This window comes from Bombina bombina, chromosome 2 (assembly GCF_027579735.1).
Source record: "Bombina bombina isolate aBomBom1 chromosome 2, aBomBom1.pri, whole genome shotgun sequence".
Classification (NCBI taxonomy): domain Eukaryota; kingdom Metazoa; phylum Chordata; class Amphibia; order Anura; family Bombinatoridae; genus Bombina; species Bombina bombina.
The window spans coordinates 197,294,037-197,315,309 of NC_069500.1; the positions used below are offsets into that span (position 1 = coordinate 197,294,037).

Here is a 21,273-nt window from a genome sequence, read left to right on the forward strand (position 1 = left end):
TATAATGTTAAAACATACAATACTATAATTCATGGATCCATGATAAACATAATAATAATAATAAAATGCATAAAATTACAACAAGATGCAGTTCAATAATAGAAATAAAACAAGATATAGTTAAATAATTAATAACAACAGTCTAAAAGCTAGTGAACATATATATGATTAATCAAGGATCAATCTGATTGGGATGGATAATTAGTCCATGGATGTATCGAATATAGAGGTTTAAAAAAGTTAATGAAATACCATACGGTGAAAAAACACTTGTGGGGTCCTGTAAACTTACACAAAAAAGGTTCTTCTATATGTGTACACAAAAATAAAGTTGTGAAAGCGATGTGATCCAGAAGTCTGATGTCATCCAAGTGATATAAAAATAAGAAGTCAAATGATATATGTGTAAATAATTCCTCAATGGTAGTAAAAATAATAATCAAAAGTTATAGTTGCAAGTGATATGTGATGTAAGACCGGAAATTATCCTGGGATTTCTTCAAACAATCCTTGTTTACCTGTAAGTGAAAAAACAATACATAGTGCAATACAGCTATATGTAAAGAATAAACAACTGAAAAGAAGCTCACCTTAAACTATCAATTCGTTTCGGCCCTGTATGTGGGCCTTTTTCAACACTATATTATGGTATGGTGAAAATGCTCCTTAAATACCTCATATAACCAATGAATATGTTTCTTTTTGGCGCCAAAAGATTTACCATTTGACCCGGAACCGGATATGAAATAACATATTCACTTCCTGTTTATTTATAAATACTAAGTTAAACTCTTATAAGGTGTTCGTATAATGAGATCTATTGGGTAATATAATTGGAATTAAAGACTTATAGTTTGGCGTATAACATATTTTCAATGTCTTAGTATCAGACTGTATCCTTCGATGTCGTCATCATTTTCGCTCTGTTTGTTGCTACCGGAACCGGAAATGAGGTATTCGTGAACCACTTCCGGTTAGTGTCAACCTGATGTTTTGATGTGGTCACTTCCGGTTTCGGTTTCTACGATATTTATTTACAAATGTCAGATATACTGATACCAATGTAGGTGATGTATGCTAAGAAGATGGTACATGCAAATATAAAAGTGGGGTAAATACTATGCACAATCGGGTCTGCATCCAAATCGAGGAAAAAACGAGTGTAAAAAGAACATAATTATCCGAGGCCATATATACAAGTGTTTGATAAAAAATATATATATAAAATAAATATAAATGGAGATGAAATAATCCTATAATATTACAATATGGAAATATTAAAATATTAGAAATAATAAAAAATAAATACATATTAGAAATAATAAAATATGAATCCATATTGGAAATTAGAATGAGGTAAATCGCATATCTAAGAGAAAAGTGTAGACTTTCTCTAAGGAGGAATATGTACAGAGCCGGATTGGTCAGCTGGGATACCGGGAAAAATCCCGGTGGGCCGCCGGCTGACAGCTCAGCTGGGCTGGCCTGGACTCCAAGGCTCAGTCAGCTGCAGCTGCTGCAGAAGAGAGCAGCAATTTTGATGTGCAGTGTAACTGTCAGAATTTGATATATTTGCTTTATTTATATTATACATTGCAATTTGTATGTATACGGTATACCTGTTGTTGTTATTTAAGTTGTTATGTTACTGACTGACTCTCAAATCCCTGCTCACTCTTACTGTGTGTAATTAAACCAGTCTAAAAACCATCCAATATTAACCCCCTCTCTGGCCAGGGCCGGTCCGCAGCGCTACGCTACCTTACCGCAACGCAAGCCAAGCAATCAGACTGATCTGCCTGACTGTCAGTCACACAGGCAGATCAGTCTGTCACTGTATGAGGGCGGCCAGGGACTCAGAGAGTAAGGAATGCGGGGGTGGGCCGGGTCGGCCCGGCTGCGGCTTACGTGACCCACGTGACATATTGTGGAGGGAGCCCTCAGCCTGGGAGTCTGGGACGCTACCAGCCAGGCTGGGGAGTGTGAGCTTCAGACAGTAGATGGAGGAGGCAGCCTGGAGGCCATGTGGGGTCACACACGCAGAGGCAGGCAGCCAGCCATTCCAGCCAGAGACGTGAGTATAGATTTGGAGTCAGTACTGTCTGTCTCTCTGTGAAGTATTCAGTGTCACTGTCAGACAATGAGTGAATAATAGAACTACCACCACCAGCTCGTGCAGACAGTGCAGCATAATTATAAATGTATGTAAAATTTAAATTATTAAAATTATATTACCCTTGCTGTTTAAAAAAAAATAAAAAAAAAATAGTAGTATTAACTGCTCAACTGTTATGTACTTAGTTTTGGCATTAATGGCATTAATACTACTACACCATCATTGCTGTGTGTGTATATATGTGACTCATTGATTTTGTTTTTAGCCCCCATGATTTCATAATCCCCCCCACTATATATATATATATATATATATATATATATATATATATATATATATATATATATATATATAAAAAGACTAAGTGAATCTCTAATGCAAGTAAACTGATGAACAGCCAGCAGTGAGTACTATGCCTCTTGACAGATGACTTAACACGTTTTGCTAACAGTGCACTATAGGTTCAAAGCACTAGCAGCATGTTTGTTAGGCTGCACCTTTCCCTATTTTTAAATGCTGTCTTTGCATTAAGTACACAAATAAAAGGCAATTAAGTCTTGTAGCAGTATTCTATTTTTTGTATATTTAGTGTATGGATCACCCCAGGAGCTGACACATAAATGCTTAGGGGTTATAATAACAGGTAAATAGCAATTCAGTAGGTAAATATTTTCCCCAGGATGAGTGATAGATAGTGAATAGGAAAATTAAAGATGGAATGTGGTAAAATACACTGCAGATATTTATATATATATAATTTATTCACTTGAAATATGTATGCTAAATTCATATAAGGAATATGAATACATGGAAACCTAGTTAATTCCCTAGATCCCTTTTTATTTTATTTTTTTTTAACTAATATAATTATGTCTGAAAAATATGACTGGTGGGAAGGAGTACCTCAGTATACCCTTTGAGGAAAAATGGGCGTGTGCATTCTACAAACTCAATGAAAAATAGGGCTGGTCTCCAAATTTTTCAAGGGCTGCTTTTTGATCCCAGTCCGGCCCTGAATATGTAAGAGTTAGGAGGAATGGAGGACATCCAAACTTCATCATTATAAAACAAGGGTAGGAATGTAGGAATTGTTAGATTACAAGCTACCCTTGTTTTATAATGATGAAGGTTGGATGTCCTCCATTCCTCCTAACTCTTACATATTCCTCCTTAGAGAAAGTCTACACTTTTCTCTTAGATATGCGATTTACCTCATTCTAATTTCCAATATGGATTCATATTTTATTATTTCTAATATGTATTTATTTTTTATTTTATTATTTCTAATATTTTAATATTTCCATATTGTAATATTATAGGATTATTTAATCTCCATTTATATTTATTTTATATATATATTTTTTATCAAACACTTGTATATATGGCCTCGGATAATTATGTTCTTTTTACACTCGTTTTTTTCCTCGATTTGGATGCAGACCCGATTGTGCATAGTATTTACCCCACTTTTATATTTGCATGTACCATCTTCTTAGCATACATCACCTACATTGGTATCAGTATATCTGACATTTGTAAATAAATATCGTAGAAACCGAAACCGGAAGTGACCACATCAAAACATCCGGTTGACACTAACCGGAAGTGGTTCACGAATACCTCATTTCCGGTTCCGGTAGCAACAAACAGAGCAAAAATGATGACGACATTGAAGGATACAGTCTGATACTAAGACATTGAAAATATGTTATACGCCAAATTATAAGTCTTTAATTCCAATTATATTACCAAATGAATATGTTATTTCATATCCGGTTCCGGGTTAAATGGTAAACAGGAAGTGAATATGTTATTTCATATCCGGTTCCGGGTCAAATGGTAAATCTTTTGGCGCCAAAAAGAAACATATTCATTGGTTATATGAGGTATTTAAGGAGCATTTTCACCATACCATAATATAGTCTTGAAAAAGGCCCATATACAGGGCCGAAACGCGTTGACAGTTTATGGTGAGCTTCTTTTCAGTTGTTTATTCTTTACATATAGCTGTATTGCACTATGAATTGTTTTTTCACTTACAGGTAAACAAGGATTGTTTGAAGAAATCCCAGAATAATTTCCGGTCTTACATCACATATCACTTGCACCTATAACTTTTTATTATTATTTTTACTACCATTGAGGAATTATTTACACATATATCATTTGACTTCTTATTTTTATATCACTTGGATGACATCAGACTTTTGGATCACATCGCTTTCACAACTTTATTTTTGTGTACACATATAGAAGAACATTTTTTGTTTATTCTTTTTATATATATTTTTCACTATTTTTAATTTTTTAATTTTACCCTTTTTTCACTTTTTTGTCAAGTTCACAGGACCCCACAAGTGTTTTTTCACCATATGGTATTTCATTAACTTTTTAAACCTCTATATTCGATACATCCATGGACTAATTATCCATCCCAATCAGATTGATCCTTGATTAATCATATATATGTTCACTAGCTTTTAGACTGTTGTTATTAATTATTTAACTATATCTTGTTTTATTTCTATTATTGAACTGCATCTTGTTGTAATTTTATGCATTTTATTATTATTATTATTATGTTTATCATGGATCCATGAATTATAGTATTGTATGTTTTAACATTATATTGTATAATTAAATTAATCTTTTACTATATATTTTAGTATACATTTTAGTATCGTTGTACAATATACTCATCTTTCATCTATCTAGCGCTCCTCAGCATCTCATATCTTACTAAACGGAAGGCACCACTGCTTAAAGAACCTTTCTCCCAAAAACAGCCTCAGCCGAGGCAAAAGTATCGAATTAGTAAAATTTAGAAAAAATGTGAAGAGAGGACCAAGTCGCAGCCTTGCAAATCTGTTCCACAGAAGCTTCATTTTTGAATACCCACGAGGAAGCAACAGCCCTCGTGAAATGAGCCATAACTCCCTCAGGAGACTGCTGTCCAGCAGTCTCATATGCAAAACGTATGATCAGACAAAAAGAAAGAGAAGTAACCAGAACTTTCTGTCCCTAGCGTTTTCCTGTGAAAACCACAGACAAAGAAGAAGACTGACTAAAGTCCTTAGTTGCCTGCAGGTAAAAACTCCAAATTGTGCAAAAGTCTTTCCTTTCTTAGAGGAAGGATTAGGACACAAGGAAGGAACAACAATCTACTGAATAATGTTCCAGTCAGAAACAACCTTAGGAAGAAATCCTAAGTTAGTACGAAAAACTACCTTATCCGAATGGAAATAAGTCAAGGAAAATCATACTGCAATGCCGAGAGCTCTGACCCTCTCCGAGCAGAAGACTAACAAGAAATAAAACTTTCCAAGATAAAAACTTAATATCCAAGGAATGCAGGGGCTCAAAAGGAGCCCCTTGAAGAATTCAGAGAACTAGATCAGACTCCAAGGGGGAGTAACTGAATCGAACACAGGCCTGATCCTGACCAAGGCCTGACAAAATGAGTGTACATTTGGGACAACTGCAAGACTTGTATGTAACAAAAATAGAAAAAGATATGATCCTCTAGGGAACTTGAAGATAAACCCTTTCTCCAAACCCTCTCGGAGAAAAGATAAAATTCTAGGAATCCTAACTCTACTCCATGAGTAGTCCGTGGATTCACACCAAGAGAGATATTTACGCTATATCATAAGATAAATCTATATAGTAACAGGCTAACAAACCTGAATCCTGGTCTCAATGACTGAGTCAGAAAACCCCCGTTTGTATAATAATAAACGTTAAATCTCCAAACAGTCAATTTCAGATAAAACAGATTTGGATGAAGCAGGGGCCCTTGAATTAAAAAATCCTTCCTCAAAGGAAGTCTTCAAGGTGGAAAAGAATACACTTCCGGATGGAGGTCCCACTCCCTCGGATGAAAAGTCTGTCTGTTCAGGAAAACCGCCTCACCGATATCCATCCCTGGGAAGTAGATCGCCAACAGGCAGCAAGAATGAGCCTCCGACCACTAAATTATTTCAGAAAACTCTGACATCACCAAGGAACTCCTCGTTCCTTCCTGATGATTGAAGGAAGCTATTGACGTTATTTCGTTCGACAGGAACCTGATAAACTGGACCGAGGCTAACTGAGGCCAGGCCAGAAACACATTGTAGAACACTCTCAACTCCAAAATGTTTATAGGAGAAAACAGACTCTTGCTGAGACCAAACCTCCTGAGTCCTTAGGAACCCCAAACTGCTCCCCACCCTAGAAGGCTGACGTCTGTTGTAACAATCACCCAAGATAGTCTGCGAAAACAGGTTCCCTGGGAGAGATAAACCAGAGACAACCACCATTGAAGAGAATCCCTTGTCTCCTGCTCCAGTAGTATTCGAGGAGACAAATCTGTATAGTCTCCGATCCATCGCCTGAGTATGCTTAACTACAGAGGCCTGAGATGGAACCGAGCAAACGGGATGATGACCATTCCTGCCACCATCAGTCCGATTACCTCCATGCACTAAGCCACTGAAAACCGAGGAGTGGACTGAATAACTAGACAAGTATCGATAATCTCTGATTTCCTGACATGATGTCAGAAAAATTTGACATAGAAATGAAATCTATTAAGGTTCTCAATAAAGATGCCCTTGTGCTTAAATCAAGGAACTCTTATCCAAATTTACCTTCCACCCGTGAGAGCACGGGAAAGATAACACCATGTCAGAGTGAATTCCTGCTTGCCATAAGGATGACCAGAAAGTTGTCCATATAGGGCGCCACTGCAATGGCCTGTAAATGAAGCACCGCCAACAGCGATCCCAGGACCTTTGAGAAAACTCAGAGCTGTGGCAAGACCGCAAAGAAGAGCCACGAACTGGACGTGTTTGTTCAGAAGACAAACTTTAGAACTTGAGATGATTCATAAATTGACCCTCTTGGATCAAGGAAAGAAAGGAATGAATAGTCTCCATCTTAAAGGACGGTACACTAAGAAATTTATTTCGACTCTGGAGATCTAAAAAGAGATCTGAAGGTTCCCTCTTTTTTGGAAACCACAAAACGATTGGGATAAAAAACCCAGACCCAGTACCTGTAAAGGAACTAGAACAATCACTCCCAGGACTGAGAGGCCTCCTATGCAGTGTAAGAATGCCTCTCCATTGTAGAGATAATCTAGAAACAGAAAACTGCCTCTGGGAGGAACTCTTGAACTCTAATTTGAATCAATGGGACACTATTTCCTATTGCCCAGGTATTCTGAAAAACTTGAACCCAAGCCTGAGGGAAGACGAAAAAACTGCCCCCTACAAGATCCGATTCCGGATCAGGGCATGTCCTTCATGATGTCTTTGATGCAACAGCAGGCTAATTGGATTATTTTTTTTTAATTGAAGTTCTTTAAATCTCAAAAGAGATAATTTCCGTCAAGCCAGGTCCCAACAAGACCCTCCCCTTGTAAGGAATCGCTAAAAGCTTAGACTTAGAGCATACATCTGTAGAACAAGGTTCTATCCATAAGGCTCCGTGAGCTTCTATACTCCCAGATAGATAACTTGAAGGGAAGAATTTGAAACAAAGGAATTAGCCAATTGGAAAACTTATATCCTCTCCTGGAGCTTATCCAGGAGAGTTTCTGACTTAGCATCATCAAACAATGCATCAAACCAATATATCGTCACACTAGTGACTGTATCAAAATACACAGCTGGTTGCCTTGGCAAAACCCTGGTGTACTTCCGCTTTCTAATTTTTTTGTCCATAGGACCCTTGAAAAAACAACAACTCTCCTCTAAGGGTATAGTAGTTCTCTTAGCTAAGTTGGAAACTACTCCATCCTGAGGCGTCTATGGGAAACATCCTATTAAATATAGGGAATGCGGATTCTTCCATTCCTTATAACTTACTGGACGCACTAGAATTGATTACACCATTCATAATAGCCACCACTGAACCAATCACCCTAAATGATTGAAAATAATTCCTCTAGAAATGTTGTCTACCATGTGGTAAAAACATATAATGCATGAAATGCAGAGCAACTCCGGGTGGAGTGTGAGAGGAAGCACAGGTAACTGCATGTGAGCTTCCACGGACTCCTAAACAGCAAACGCCTTTGAAGGAGTAATTTCAGAAAAAAGAGAAAAAAAAATTATTAAAAATTGACACAGAAAAATTGTTACTGTCTCTTTAAATGTTAAAAGTAACTTCTTATTTCTGTATGCAGAAGCAAGCTAAAGGAGCATGCCAATATAACTGTTTATAGACATCGCCATGACATTAAACAAGCAATGTCTTGTGCAGCAATCCCAGATGGGAATTGCAAGGAACCGCAGGGCACTGCATGTGACTGTCTCTTTAAAATGTAAAAGTCATTTCTGATTTCTGTGTGCAGAAGCAAGTAAATTAGTATGTCAACATTGTTGTACATAAACATTGTCATGATATTAAAAAGCAAGGTTTTGTGCAGCAATTCCGGATGGAAAGTGCAAGGAACCGCAGGGCACTGCATGTGACCGTCTCTTTAAAATTTAAAAGTAATTTCTGATTTCTGTGTGCAGAAGCAAGAAAATTAGTATGTCAACATTGCTGTTCATAAACATTGTCATGACCATTGCAAGGAACCGCAGGGCACTGCATGTTACGGTCTCTAAAAATAATTACAAAACACCATTCCTAAGGAATAAAGTCCTCACATACAAGGAATAGCCAAAGAGTTGGTGGTTAAACTTTGTGTAACATAAAAACTCTCTGCATAGCCTCTTGGTCCACACCTCATTAACAAGGGAAACCAAGAGCTCTCAAAAAAACCCTTTAATCAGTGAATAACTGTACCCATGCAAAAAACGGTACTGTCACTTTAAATTTTAAAATGTAACTTTTTTTAATTTTTTTTATTTTTATCATTGTAAACATGGCAGAACAGCTTAAATAGGCCGTGAAAGTTATCAAAACCCCCTCAGCAGTAACAAAAAGGCTGATTTAAAAAAAAAACGAGGACCGCCCGCCGTGGGGGGCAACAAAAACAAACTTCTCCCGGTCGCTATATTGATTTATGGCGCACTATTTCGAGACAGACCAAATAAACTTGACAAACTCATCTCCAAGTCTTTCTTATGTAACCGCCGGGAGATGAGATAAGTGCCCCAGAGACTAAATATGACAATAGTCAATAAATGTAAACCACAATCGCCTAAAGCGATGTCAGTACAGCAATCTCCCGGTCGGCAATGCTTCTTATGAAACCGCCGGGAGAGTAAAAACAGCGCCTCAGAGACTAATTAGTATAATGGCCAGTAATACACCCGCCTAGGGCGATGTCAGTACAGCAATCTCCTGGCCGGCATGTTTCTTATGTAACCGCTGGGAGATCAGATAAAGCGCCTCAGAGACCAATCCTATAGTAAAAATAAACCCGCCTTGGGGATATTAGTACAGTCATCTCCCGGTCAGCATGGTTCTTTAAGCAACCGTCGGGAGACTGCTAGCTGTCACACATAATCTCCTAGGCATCATGGAGAGTTTATGCAAAGTAAAAATAAAGTGCCCATCCACTAAGGGCTTCTTTATAAATCCCATACAGAGTAAGTGCCCAACTTCTTCTGAGTTTCTTCTTTATGTCCCCAGAAATAAAAGTCAGCACTTACCTCATCCTGCCCGACAGCAAAGGCAGCCTCCAGGTTTGCGAGGTCCTATTCCTCACATGGACCCGTGAAAGAGGAGAAAATACTGAGTAATATCCCTCAGATTTTTCAGGGTTAGGGCAGCATAAATGTATGGGAGACGCAGTGAGAATTATGTCCCACAAGTTCCCATTGCTTTAAAGCCACCAAAGCTCTAAGGTAGAGACTGATATGGACTACGGCTACACCCCAGAACAAAGCAGCACACTCTGGCACTACTTTAAAAATAATAAACTCTTGATTGAAGAATCTAATCTAACACCTCACTTTACCTCTTCCTATCACTAACGTAGGCAAAGAGAATGACTGGAATGGGAGGGAGGGGAGGAGCTATATATAGCAGCTCTGTTGTGGTGCTCTTTGCCTCCTCCTGCTGACCAGGAGGTGAATATCCCACAAGTAAGGATGAAATCCGTGGACTCATCGTGTCTTTAAAAAGAAAAGTTTTTTCTACACTACATGGAATTTTGCCAAATGCACCTGGCCAATTTGCATCAAATTTTTAATAGTTTTTAAGGACTCTCAACCTGTTTTGTAAAAAAAAAAAAAATATTTCACCCAGTTTAATTTGTTCCTATAATACGCATGACTGTTAATGAAATCATTGTTTAAACAAATTATTATACAGTACAACACAGATTAACACAATGCATTTAAAGCTAATATCTTTTTTATACATTTTTGTAGCTCTACGTTGTCCTGTTTGTTCTGGCTGGAGGTGCAACACAGTCTTCTTTGCTGATTGCGATTGCATACCTAAATCTCGTTGTCGTGATAATGTTCAGGACTGTACAGACTGGAGTGATGAAAAATCTTGCTGAAGGCATATTAAATACTTTATTTCTGGTTCTAATTAATGTGTAATCTACCAATATCTATTTCTTGGAGATTGATATGTACAGAGAGAACTATAGATATACAAAATATACACAAAATTAGCGAATAAAATTGATGCTTTATTTTTTTAAAGTTTTTTTTGTTGTTGATATAACAAATATCTTTACCACTAAGTATCTGTAATATTTTAGTATAATATAAAATTGGTTGGTGGAAGAAACAATGTTAGCCTTCAGTTATCGTTCTATTAATGTAGCACATAACCCAGGACAAGCTATGCTTTATGATCCTATGGTAAACAGAAAGAGAACAAACTAATTATAAAAAGAACATATAAAATATAGATCTTTTCTTCAGTAATGCTAGGTTTTTAGCCTCCTTGTATTCTAGAGTAGGTATAAACTCCTCCTAGAAGTACTAAAGTAGGTATAAACTCCTCCTAGACATACTAGAGTAGGTATAAACTCCTCCTAGAAGTACTAGAGTAGGTATAAACTCCTCCTAGACATACTAGAGTAGGTATAAACTCCTCCTAGAAGTACTAGAGTAGGTATAAACTCCTCCTAGAAGTACTAGAGTAGGTATAAACTCCTCCTAGAAGTACTATAGTAAGTATAAACTCCTCCTAGAAGTAGTAGAGTAAGTATAAACTCCTCCTAGAAGTACTAGAGTAGATGTGAGCACATAAGAGAAATGACACAGATAAATGTCAATTCTCTATAAGTATGCACCTATATCACTCTAGGCCCTGACTATAGGACATGAAAATTCCTAACAGGATTTATAAAATATAACTTTTATTATAATTATTAAGAGAGTGCAGTGATAAATTACATTATTAAAGGGACATAATACTCATATGCTAAATCACTTGAAACTGATGCAGTATAATTGTAAAAAGCTGACAGGAAAATATCACCTGAGCATCTCTATATAAAAAAGGAAGATATTTTACCTCACAATTTCCTCAGCTCAGCAGAGTAAGTTCTGTGTAAAAAGTTATACTCAGCTGCTCCCAGCTGCAGGTAAAAATAAAAAAAAATGAAGAAATGAACAGCAGCCAATCAGCATAAGCAGTGCTGAGGTCATGAACTCTTACTGTGATCTCATGAGATTTGACTTAACTCTCATGAGATTTCATAGTAAGCTTCCTTTACCTGATTGGTGAAATAATATGAGAGTTCACGAGGCTCATCCTTTCAGCTGTCCCAGGACAGATACACTAAAATGCTGCTTAGAAATCCTTTACAATGGGAGGTGGTTACTGAGGAACTTTTGAGGTAAAATATCTTTCTTTTTTACATAGAGATGTTCAGGAGATATTTTCTAGTCAGCTTTTTACAGCTATGCTGCATCACTTTCAAATGTTTAAACATTTGGGTATTATGGCCCTTTAAGCTTATTGAGAGTAATAAGAAAATATAGTACTTGGGGTTACTCTCTAGGATTGGAGTTTGCTTGTATAACTAATAATGTATATAGAGTAAAATCCTCTCAAAATTAGTGCTTTATTATAAGATCGATATTTGAAACAGTTTTCTGTTAGGTCCATAACAGTATAGATAGGTACTTAAGTGGTAATAACTATTAGTTTATAGTAATTCTTCTATAGTGTATATTAGAAGTCAATGTAATTCACAATAAAATTATAATTGTCAGGCCAATCTTTATTCAACAATATAAGCAGTGGTGAAGACTTGTAATGAATAAAGGAATTTATTCTTGTGTCAAATTTTATTGCGTATCAGAAATAATCCATGCTTAGACTCTGAGTTAATATCTCGCTGTAATAAATACTAACCAATTGCGGTTAGTGTCCTAAGTCTTAGTCAAGGACATCAGTAGATGTTAGGGAGTGACTAGACCTTTGCTGAAGCCTATGTTTTGTACTGAGAGGAGCCACACCTTAAAATAATTAAAATAATAATAAATACTTCAGTCAGTAATTAGCACAACCTACCTCCAAACAGGTAGAATCTGAACTGATATCAATACATAAGGAGACTACATACCAACCAATAATTAACATGGTTATACAAGACTATTTATATAATGGGTGATGATTTATAGTCTGTTATGATTTTACAATTTTTTGTCATTGTATACCCCTGTCACTATACCCAGTGCTACAAAATGTTGTGGTGCTTACAAATAAATAGTAATAATAATAATGTCTGTAGAGAAAAACTGAGGGTTAGCGGTCTGTTCGGATACTCTGGTTAGAGAATCAGATATTGAGCAAGAAGTTCTTGTGCAATTTGATCCTCTGTGTCATATTAACCTAAAGATGCCAAGAACAAATGTAAATCGCCCCCCCCCTTCTTTATTTTTTAACTTGGATATGACATAAACTGTTAGATAATGATTCTGTGTAATATAAAACCGCGTTTATTGTCTCCATCATCTGCGGTTTGTGATGTTAAAGTGATTGAATAAAATATATGCGCCTTACAAAAACACTGTGAAGCCAAAGAGATCTTGAATGTAAACTCTTCTAAACACTCTAATACAACATGAATGTGGAAGTAAACACAGATATATAAATTTTCTTTAACATCAAAATGAAGAGAAAAAAAACAGCAAAACTAATCTCTTGGACTTTTCACAGATTACGTTTTAAAGACTGAATTTTAATGCTACAAAATGCAAGTATTTCATGTAAACATTCGTGAATTGCATGATGTGCAACAGTAAAAATCACTTCACATGCCAATTCACTAAAGGCTAGATTACGAGTTTTGCGTTATGAGTGAAAAAGCCTCATAACGCTGCTTTTTTACTACCGCTGCTATTACGAGTCTTGTAGGTACAGCTGTACCACACACTTTTTTGGCCGTCACGCAACGTAACTACCGCACTTTTTAAAAAGTCCTTTTTCAATGGGACTTCCACAGCGCCGGTATTACAAGTTTGCCTGTCCGGCCAAAAAGTGAGCGGTACAGCCCACAAGATCTGTACCGTCATCTGAAAGTCAGTAGTTATGGGTTTTACGTTACAAAGCTGTACCTTAAAACTCATAACTAAAGTGTCACAAAGTACACTAACACACAGAAACTACCTATTAACCCCTAAACCGAGGCCCTCCCGCATCGCAAACACTAAAATAAAATTATTAACCCCTAATCTGCGGCTCCGGACATTGCCACCACTATAATAAACATATTAACCCCTAAACCGCAGCACCCCCGCATCGTCATCACTAGTTAAATATTATTAACCCCTAATCTGCTGCCCCCAATGTCATCGCCACCTACATAAGCTTATTAACCCCTAATCTGCTGTCCCTAACATCGCCGCAATCTACATTACTGTTATTAACCCCAATCTGCTGCCTCCAAAATCGCCGCCACCTACCTACACTTATTAACCCCTAATCTGCTGCCCCCAATGTCGCGCCGCTATACTAAAGTTATTAACCCATAAACCTAACCCTAAATCTAACCCTAATGTAAACCTAACCCTAACACCCACTAACTTTAACATAATTAAAATAATCCCAAATAAAAATTACAATTAATACCTAAATTATTCCTATTTAAAACTAAATAAATACTTGCCTGTAAAATAAAACCTAAGGTAGCTACAATATAACTAATAGTTATATTGTATCTAGCTTAGGTTTTATTTTTATCTCACAGGTAAGATTGTATTTATTTTAAATAGGTAGACTAGTTAGTAAATAGTTATTAACTATTTACTAGCTACCTAGTTAAAATAAATACAAAGTTATCTGTAAAATAAAACCTAACCTGTCTTACACTAAAAACTAACATTACACTAAATTTAAATAAATTAAATTAACAAAATACATTTATCTAAATTACAAAAAATAATAAACACTAAAATACACAAAATAAAAAAGAAATGATCAAATATTTAAACTAATTACACCTAATCTAATTGCCCTATAAAAAAAAAGCCCCCCCAAAATAAAAAAAAACCCTAGCCTACACTAAACTGCTAATAGGCCATTAAAAGGGCCTTTTGCGGGGCATTGCCCCAAAGAAATCAGCTCTTTTACCTGTAAAAAAAAAATACAAACAACCCCCCAACAGCAAAACCCACCACCCACACAACCAACCCCCCCAAAAAAAAACTACCTAAAACCTAAGCTCCCGTTGCCATTTGGATGGGCATTTCCCTTAAAAGGGCATTTAGCTCTTTTGCGTTGCCCAAAGTCACTAATCTAAAAATAGAACCCACCCAATAAACCCTTAAAAAACACTAACCCCCGAAGATCCACTTACAGTTTTTGAAGCCCGGACATCCATCCTCATCCAGCCGGGAGAAGTCTTCATCCAAGTGGCAAGAAATCCTCAACGAAGCAGGGAAAAGTCGTCCTCCAGGTGGGCAGAAGTCTTCATCCAGACGGCATCTCCTATCTTCATCCTTCCGACGCGGAGCGGCTCCATCTTCAAGACATCTGGCGAGGAGCATCCTCTTCTTTCGATGGCTCTTGAAGAATGAAGTTTCCTTTAAATGATGTCATCCAAGATGGCATCCCTAAAATTCCGATTGGCTGATAGAATTCTATCAGCCAATCGGAATTAAAAGGGTAAAAAATCCTATTGGTTGATGCAATCAGCCAATAGGATTGAGCTTCAATCCTATTGGCTGATCCAATCAGCCAATAGGATTGAGCTTGCATTCTGTTGCTGATTGGAACAGCCAATAGAATGCAAGTTCAATCCTATTGGCTCGTAATCTGGCCGTAAATTAGGTATTTTATCAAGAAGTTGAATGTTGCCTGCTGTTCTAATTTATTGTGAACATTTCTTCTATGGTTATCAAAAGTTTTTGTTTTTAATTACGTAGGCTACTTGCTTGCTAGTAGATTCTTAACAATGTTGCAAACAATTATCAAACTTTAGTATTAATAAAATGATAAATTCATTTCTTTCATGATGGTGAGAGTCCACGAGCCATCTTATGTATGATCAAAGTCCAGTCCTATAGGAGGAAGCAAAATACCCCACAACAGAGATCTAATCCCCCTCCTATCCTAAGATTTTATTTAAACATATGGCTAAGAGAGCAGTGGAAATAAGAATGTAGGAAAAGAAAGAAGGTCATAAGAAGAGCACTATTTTGGAAAACAAGACTGGCTCTCTTAGACTCTCACCATCATGAAAGAAATTAATTTATCATGTAAGCCACTGCACGTGTGACCCTATACCCAAGTTATGAAGTGCATGAGACCACCATGAAATAGGGTGAAAAAAACAGTTAAGGAAGGTAGCGGTACTAAACAGGCACTGCGGCCTGCAGAACTTTTCTACCAAAACCAGTCTCAAAAGAAGCAAAGGTGTCCACATGGTAGAATTTGGTAAGTGTAGGTAAAGATGATTAAGTAGCTGCCTTGCAAGTCTATTCAATGGAAGTTTCATTTATAAAAGCCCAAGAGGTGGCAACTGCTCTGGTAGAATGAGCAGTAATTAGTTGAGAGGGAGACTTCCACGCTACTAGGTAAGATACGCAAATTAAAGCTTTAAGCCAAACTGCCAAGGTGATTGCAGTAGCTTTTTGTCCCTTGCAGGGACCTGAGAAGTGGATAAACAAGGATGAAGAATTTCTGAATTTTATAGTGAAATTTGGGCAGAGAGATTGGACTACAATTTCCTGATTGATGTTTTCAGATAGCCAAACCAGTACTTAAACTGTTATCAGTAGAGGTAATGGAATATAAGAGTATATAGTCGATCTGAAAAGGGAGGTAGGAGATGAATCTCTACGACCAATAACAGAGAACCTATGAAATAGATCTCCCGTGAGGAAAACCATTGCATTCAATAGGTGATACTCCCTTCACATCCCTCTGACAGTCACTGTACTCTGAGAGGAATCGGGCTTCAAAATGCTGAGAAGCGCATGTCAACGTAGAAATCTTAGCACAAACTTACTTCACCACCTCCATAGGATGCAAAGTTTGTAAAACTGAATTGTGGGTGTGGTGAGGGGTGTATTTATAGGCATTTTGAGGTTTGGGAAACTTTGCCTCTCCTGGTAGGATTGTATATCCCATACGTCACTAGCTCATGGACTCTTGCCAATTACATGAAAGAAAGAGTAGTTTGTTCTTAAAACTGAGTTATTCTGATGAAAAATCAGGTAATAAGGATCATAAGGTAGAGCAGAAAGCTCAGATACTCGTATGTCCATGGAAATGGCCAAGCAAAAGATAACATTTCAAAACAACAGTTGAATGTCCAAAAAAAGTTAAGAAAGCAGGCTTGATAACTGATTTTATCTTGGCCAAAGCTTGAACAAAGGCATGAATGTGTTCAAATTTTCTTGGATACAAAACTGAGTAAGCATTAAAACATTTATACATTTTTGACAATACATGACTTAACTGAATAGCGAAGGATCCTTCCCCTTTTTTGTTTTGTCTTTCCTGACTCCTTCCCTGTATATGTGATTAAGTAAGCATTGAAGCATTTATACATTTTTAATATTACAGGGTTTAATTGGGTACATTTTTATTGTCTTCTTCTTTTTCCCCCACACTACATCATGGTTTCCTTTAGAATATGAGATTTAAGAATTGAATACTTTTGTAAATATGAATCAAAAGCTAATGTGATTTAATCACTGCTTTTATCACAGTTTTTATGTACCTGATGCTATGGAATAGTTAGTAAGACTATCTTAATACTTACCCTAAAGGATTAAGTAAAAAAGGTGAATTTCACATACTATTTAGCAACCTAATCATGACTGGTTAAATGCTAGACCCTTTTCCTTTATAAGTTAGCCTCTAAAGTCAGCTTGGCTCTCCAAAGTAGTGTGCCCGGTGGCACAAGAAACACGTCTTGTTGGTATGACATGGGAATGAATACATGTGTATACTTTGTGTACAATTACTCATAGACTTTTAGCCTGCAGTTAAGTGATGCCTGCATTTTTTCTATTTTTTGCTATTACAAGTTTGAAAGGGCAGAAATTTGGCCTTTAAGGGAACTGGCTAATAAATCCTTATCTAGACCATCCTGCAAAAATGGTTTACTCACACCAGAAAAAGGAAAACTTTCCAAACTTTGTGAGAAATGTGTCTTGTAAAAAGCTCTCTGAAACAAAATCAGGCGTTCAATCTCCATGTCGAAAATTTAGATATTTGAGATCTTGATGGAAAAAGGGACCTTGAGAGAGAAGGTCCTTCCTGAGAGTAAGACGCCAAGGCTGGAGGACATTGCTATCAGATCTGAGTACCAAGTCCTGTAATGCCATGCCCGAATAATTAGAATCACTGAGGTCCTTTCTTGTTTTATCCTGGCTATTATCCTAAATATTACAACAAAAGGAAAAAAGGTAAAAATCAGATTGAATGACCAGGAACTTACTTGTGCATCTATTAGAATTACTTGTGAATCTCAAGATTTTGCGCAATACTGAGGTAGCATGTAATTCATGAGAGTCATGAGGTCTATGTCTGGCCTTCACCAACAATTCACAAATTCACAATCTGGTTGAATACCTCCTTAATCAAAGACCATTTTCCAGGCAGCAGGTACTGACAAGGTACTGTGAGGAAGTCTGCCTCCCAATTGTCCACACCCAGAATGTGAATTGCTGAAATCATGCAGTGATGATGTTCTGCCCAATTCAAAATGTGGGCTACCTCTTTCATTGCTAAGGTGCTTTGATTACTGCCTTGGTGATTGATACAAGCCACTGCTGTGGAATATTCTGATTGAAACCCCAGAAAATACTCCTGTCTAAATAGCAGCCAACTCTGGAAAGCCCTAAAGATTGAATGCTGTTCTAAGAATTTGATTGATAACCTTGCCTCCCTAGGAGACTAATCCCCAGACTGCTCCCCAACCCAGCAGGCTACCCAATTACTACCCAATTTGGATATAGAAATGAGGCTCCTTAAATCAATGATTGGTAAGTCTGCCACCAAGTTAGAAAATGCCTTATCTTGAAGTCTAAAGAGTTCCTCAGAGACAGTTGTAATCTCCATACCACTGTTGCAACTTTTGCATTTTTTAAGAACGTAAGTGAAATCTGGCAGAGGGTACAGCATCTGAAGCCATTACTATGAGGCCAACTACTACCATGCATTGAAGCAGTGTTGGAAGAGAAGTTTATTGGAGAAAAGCACAGGGCTTCTGCAATCCAAATCGGTGAACATCTGTGATAGATAGCTTCATTGTTACAGAGTCTATGATGAAGCCCAGAAAGGCAACTCTAGTTTGTGGTAGTTGAGAGCTGTTCGGGAGATTGATTTTCCAACCATGAGAACACATGAACTGAAGAACTGTGTTTGTATTTTCCTGAGTCAACTGAAAAGAAGTACCTGAATGTCATCTAGGTAAGAAGCTACTGCCATTTTCTGAGCTTTTACTATGGGCAAAAGAGCTCTTAGAACCATTGAGAAGATCCTTGGTGCTGTTGCTAAACGGGAGCGGCAAACATTGGTAATGCCTGTTTAAAGAAGCAAATCTGAAGAATTTTTGTATGATTCCTGTGAATAGGTATATGCAATAATTGGAAATGACCCTCCTGCACTAAAGGTAAAATGGTAAAAAAAAAAAAGGTAAAAAGTATCCATTTTGAAAGTTGGAACTTTTAGAAATTTGTTCAGTTTTAAGATCCAAGGTTGGCTTGTAAATCACATATTTATGTGGAACAATGGAAAGGTTTGAATAAAACCCCTGATTCTGTTTCTCCAAGGGGACCAAAGTAATTACTCCAATGGTTCTAGGTCTGTTACACATGCCAAGAAAGCTCTGGCCTTTAAAGAATATTTTGGAATATGAAATATGAAGAATTTTCTTTGAGGAAGGTGGGACCAACCGCGGTACCCCTGGGAAATTGTGTTCAGTACCCAAGGATTTTGAATGGATTTTTCCAAAGCTTTTTTGGTTGTTTGTGTTTAACTACTGAAAAATATATAAAAGCGCTAACACCTATATACTAATAATTAATTAAAGTCTCAATATCAATTTAGTTTATCAAACATAAATATACAATAAGTTAAATGAACAATTAGAATACATATGTATAATCTGTATGACAAATCCCTCAGTTATAGTGTGTGGGTAACACTATTAACAGGAATTGTCCGTTCTGTTGGATCGTAATGAAAAATTCTAGAACACAGTGGATGCAGCTCCCTTTCACCAGATTTTTTCTGTTCCTGGTAATGTAGCAAATCTATCACAGAGTACAAGAGAGAGCGCAGCTCACATTCAATAACATTTAGTAGTAGAAACAAGTTAAAAAATACATCCACACTTACATTAAAAATGAAAGCGTTAAGTGTCCTGATCTACCATCCCATGTAAAACTGTAAGGGCACTACAAACACGTTATCCAAAGAGACTCAGATTCATGGCATCCACTGCTATTGCAACGTTATGCGTTCAAACAGTGCTCTGATAACAACGCATGCTCACAGTCACGGATACCAAGGGACACACTGTCACTAATACCTCTACGCGTTTTGTCCAGACTTCGGCCAGTATTCTGACAGGTAAGCCAAGTTTATCAGATTAGCCAATCATGTCACTTCCGGTGACGTGAAATCAGCTTTCTGACCATAAATTCACTCACTGCGCATGCGGTCTATCACGTCACTGCATTCCAATAGCCTCACGTCTGTCACATCAGCTAATTCTGACCACAAATTCTCTAACTGCAGGTAGCAAATATTGACAATGGAACTGCTTGTTAACCAGACATATATACGCTGCACTGTAATTCACCATGTTCACTATTATTTTTGCCTCCGTCTGGAGAGTTTGAGGGGGTGTAACGTCGATCCTTTGGCATCCACCCCAAGTGAACCTTCACCCCCCCCCTTGAACCTCCCAGGCAGAGGCAAAAAATGATAGTGAAAATGGGGGAATTATAGTGCAGCGTATATATATGTGCGGCAATTGGAATGCGGTGGAGTGCATGTGCAGTGAGTGAATTTGTGGTCAGACAGCTGATTCCACGTCACTGAAAGTAATTGGCTAATCTGATGAATTGGCTGATCTATTAGAACACCATACTTTCTCAAGAGGAAAGTAAGGAATTGAATAAAGATTGTGTTATTCTAGTTCCTTATACTGTATATTAAAAACATTACGCCATCTATTGGAAACTTTTAAAAATACATTTAAAACACACTTAAAAACACACCATGTCAATGTTCTTAGTACATTCCAAATACATTGTAACTATGGTATTATTATTAACAGTCTTTTTTTTTTTTTTTTTTTTTGAATCAAGGATTTTTATTGAGGCAATACAAGAAAAAGAAAGAACATGAACATAATGTACATTTTGCATTACTGTGATAATTTTTGCATACATGACATTATTTATCTATTGGATACTGAAACCTTTACAACTATGAGAATAAAAGGATCTTAATTCAAGTATGATATATGTATCTCACTAATCAAACATAAAAAATATAGAAGATACTGTATGCATATACGAAATCAAATACATAAAATCAAGCATTACCTCTTTTTTCCTTTTGTTTCCTATGTAAATACATAATAAAATGATAGAATTTAAACATCCCAAGAAAATTATACTTCCTATAGAGTGGTATATTAAGTATAAAATAAGTGTATTAATTATTTGAAGATTGACAAATTATAAGGAGTCAAAACAAGTTGCTCCTATGAGATATACGTGAACAGGAGGCAAAGTGCCTCAATTTCATTATAGACAGAAGACTAAGAGCAACTT

At 36.9% G+C, this 21,273-nt stretch overlaps 1 protein-coding gene across 3 annotated transcripts in view; it reads left to right on the forward strand.

The window, feature by feature from the left end:
• Positions 1–10,713, forward strand: part of LOC128648634 (low-density lipoprotein receptor class A domain-containing protein 1) — an 80,174-nt gene extending 69,461 nt beyond the window's left edge. For all 3 annotated transcript variants that reach the window (XM_053701429.1, XM_053701430.1, XM_053701428.1), the window contains exon 7: positions 10,432–10,713. In XM_053701429.1, the coding sequence (XP_053557404.1) occupies positions 10,432–10,565 (134 nt within the window). In that variant the 3' untranslated portion in view covers positions 10,566–10,713. The remainder of the gene's footprint in view (positions 1–10,431) is intronic.
• Positions 10,714–21,273: the final 10,560 nt, after the last annotated feature.